Here is a 1,621-nt window from a genome sequence, read left to right on the forward strand (position 1 = left end):
GGGATGTTCTGGCCCCAGCGCTGCGTGTAGAAGGAGAACAGCGCCGGAGTGTAGAAGACCAGGATGACGCACACGTGGGAGCCGCAGGTGCTGAAGGATTTAAGGCGCACGTCCCTGGAGGACAGGCTCAGGACGGCCCGGAGGATCAGGATGTAGGAGATGGCGATGAAGATGGCGTCTGAGCCCACCACAAAGGTCGCGGCCGTTATCCCGTAGATATAGTTGGGCGTGGTGTCCCCGCAGGCCAGCTTCACCACAGCCATGTGCTCGCAGTAGGAGTGGGAGATGACCCTGGGCCCACAGTAGGGCAGGCGACTGATCATGCACGTCAGGGGGGTCATCAGCCCGATGCCCCGCACAAAGACGGCCAACCCGATCTTGGCGATGACGGCATTGGTGAGGATGGCGATGTAGCGCAATGGCTTGCAGATGGCGACGTAGCGGTCGAAGGCCATGGCCAGCATCACCCCCGACTCCAGGGCAGAGAAGCTGTGGATGAAGAACATCTGGACCACACAACACTCAAAGCCGATTTCATGGGAGTGGAACCAGAAGATGCTCAGGATCTTGGGCACGGTGGAGGTGGTAAGCACCAGGTCGATGACTGCAAGCATGCAGAGGAAGTAGTACATGGGCAGGTGCAGGCTCGGCTCCGTCGTGATCACAAAGAAGAGGGTGAAGTTCCCCAGCAGGGCCACAACGTACATGGCACAGAACGGGAAGGCGATCCGGAAGTGGGTGGCCTCCAGCCCCGGAATGCCCATTAGGAGGAAGGTGGAGGGGTTGGAGTGATTGTAGCAGGACATGGCACACGGATGGTTTCCAGGACCATTTCGGAGGCTGGAATTGAAACCACACGGTGGGTTAGTGTCGGCAATAAAAACGCTTTGTTGCTGCAGGGTGGTCCCTTTGGACCCCAGCGCAGGCAGAATGCCCCTGTCTGCCTTCTCCCCTATGGAGAATTGCAGCCCCGTCACCCCGTCCTCCACCAGCTCCTGGGCCTCCCCAGCTTCATTCACCGCTGGATCCAGTTCAAAATGGCCATCTTTTCTACATCTCTCCCGGGATTTGCTCAAGCTGCGCACATGGATCTTTTCTCTATGCTCTTCTCACTGCTGCTTCCCCTCAGAGCTGGACCACAGCTGTACCCCCAGTTCCAGTTTTGGGGACCTGAAACAACAACTAGCCCAATGTCTGAATGGCTTTAGTCGACAGCCCAGAAGGGTTTAAAGGCAAGAGAAATGGAAGGTTCGGTAGAACCCTGAGATGGGGTCACAAAGGTCTTGATTCACCCCTTTGCCTTAGAAGGGTGTAAAGAGCATCTCCTTCTGGGGAGGGGCAGGTGATGGCCGAGCCTTGTGGGAGCACTGAATCAGCACTCTCCCCAGGCCTCATCCCTCACCTTCGGGGCAGCGTTAGTCAGTTGTGGGGCTGCCCCATGGAGGAGGTAGGATTGCGCGCACCCTGGGCTGTAGCAGCCATATGGACTTCCTAGTTGTAGGGGCCTTTGGTCCTGCATTATGCCATGGAAACCTGCGTCACCTGGGAGTTAACTGAGGTCAGTGTGTGTAGACGACAACTGTAATAAGAACATAAGAACGGCCTTACTGGGTCAGACCAA

General features: G+C 57.1%; 1 protein-coding gene across 1 annotated transcript; it reads right to left on the reverse strand.

Annotated features, from left to right (window-relative positions):
- Window positions 1–5: 5 nt before the first annotated feature.
- On the reverse strand, window positions 6–806 carry LOC113408485 (putative olfactory receptor 52P1; the record flags this gene model as incomplete). Its single annotated transcript, XM_026661741.1, has 1 exon — window positions 6–806. A coding segment is annotated over exon 1 (801 nt), but the record flags the coding sequence as incomplete, so codon positions are not given.
- Window positions 807–1,621: the final 815 nt, after the last annotated feature.

Source organism: Terrapene carolina, unplaced genomic scaffold (assembly GCF_002925995.2).
Source record: "Terrapene carolina triunguis isolate 2854851 unplaced genomic scaffold, T_m_triunguis-2.0 Scaffold16498, whole genome shotgun sequence".
Lineage (NCBI taxonomy): Eukaryota > Metazoa > Chordata > Testudines > Emydidae > Terrapene > Terrapene triunguis.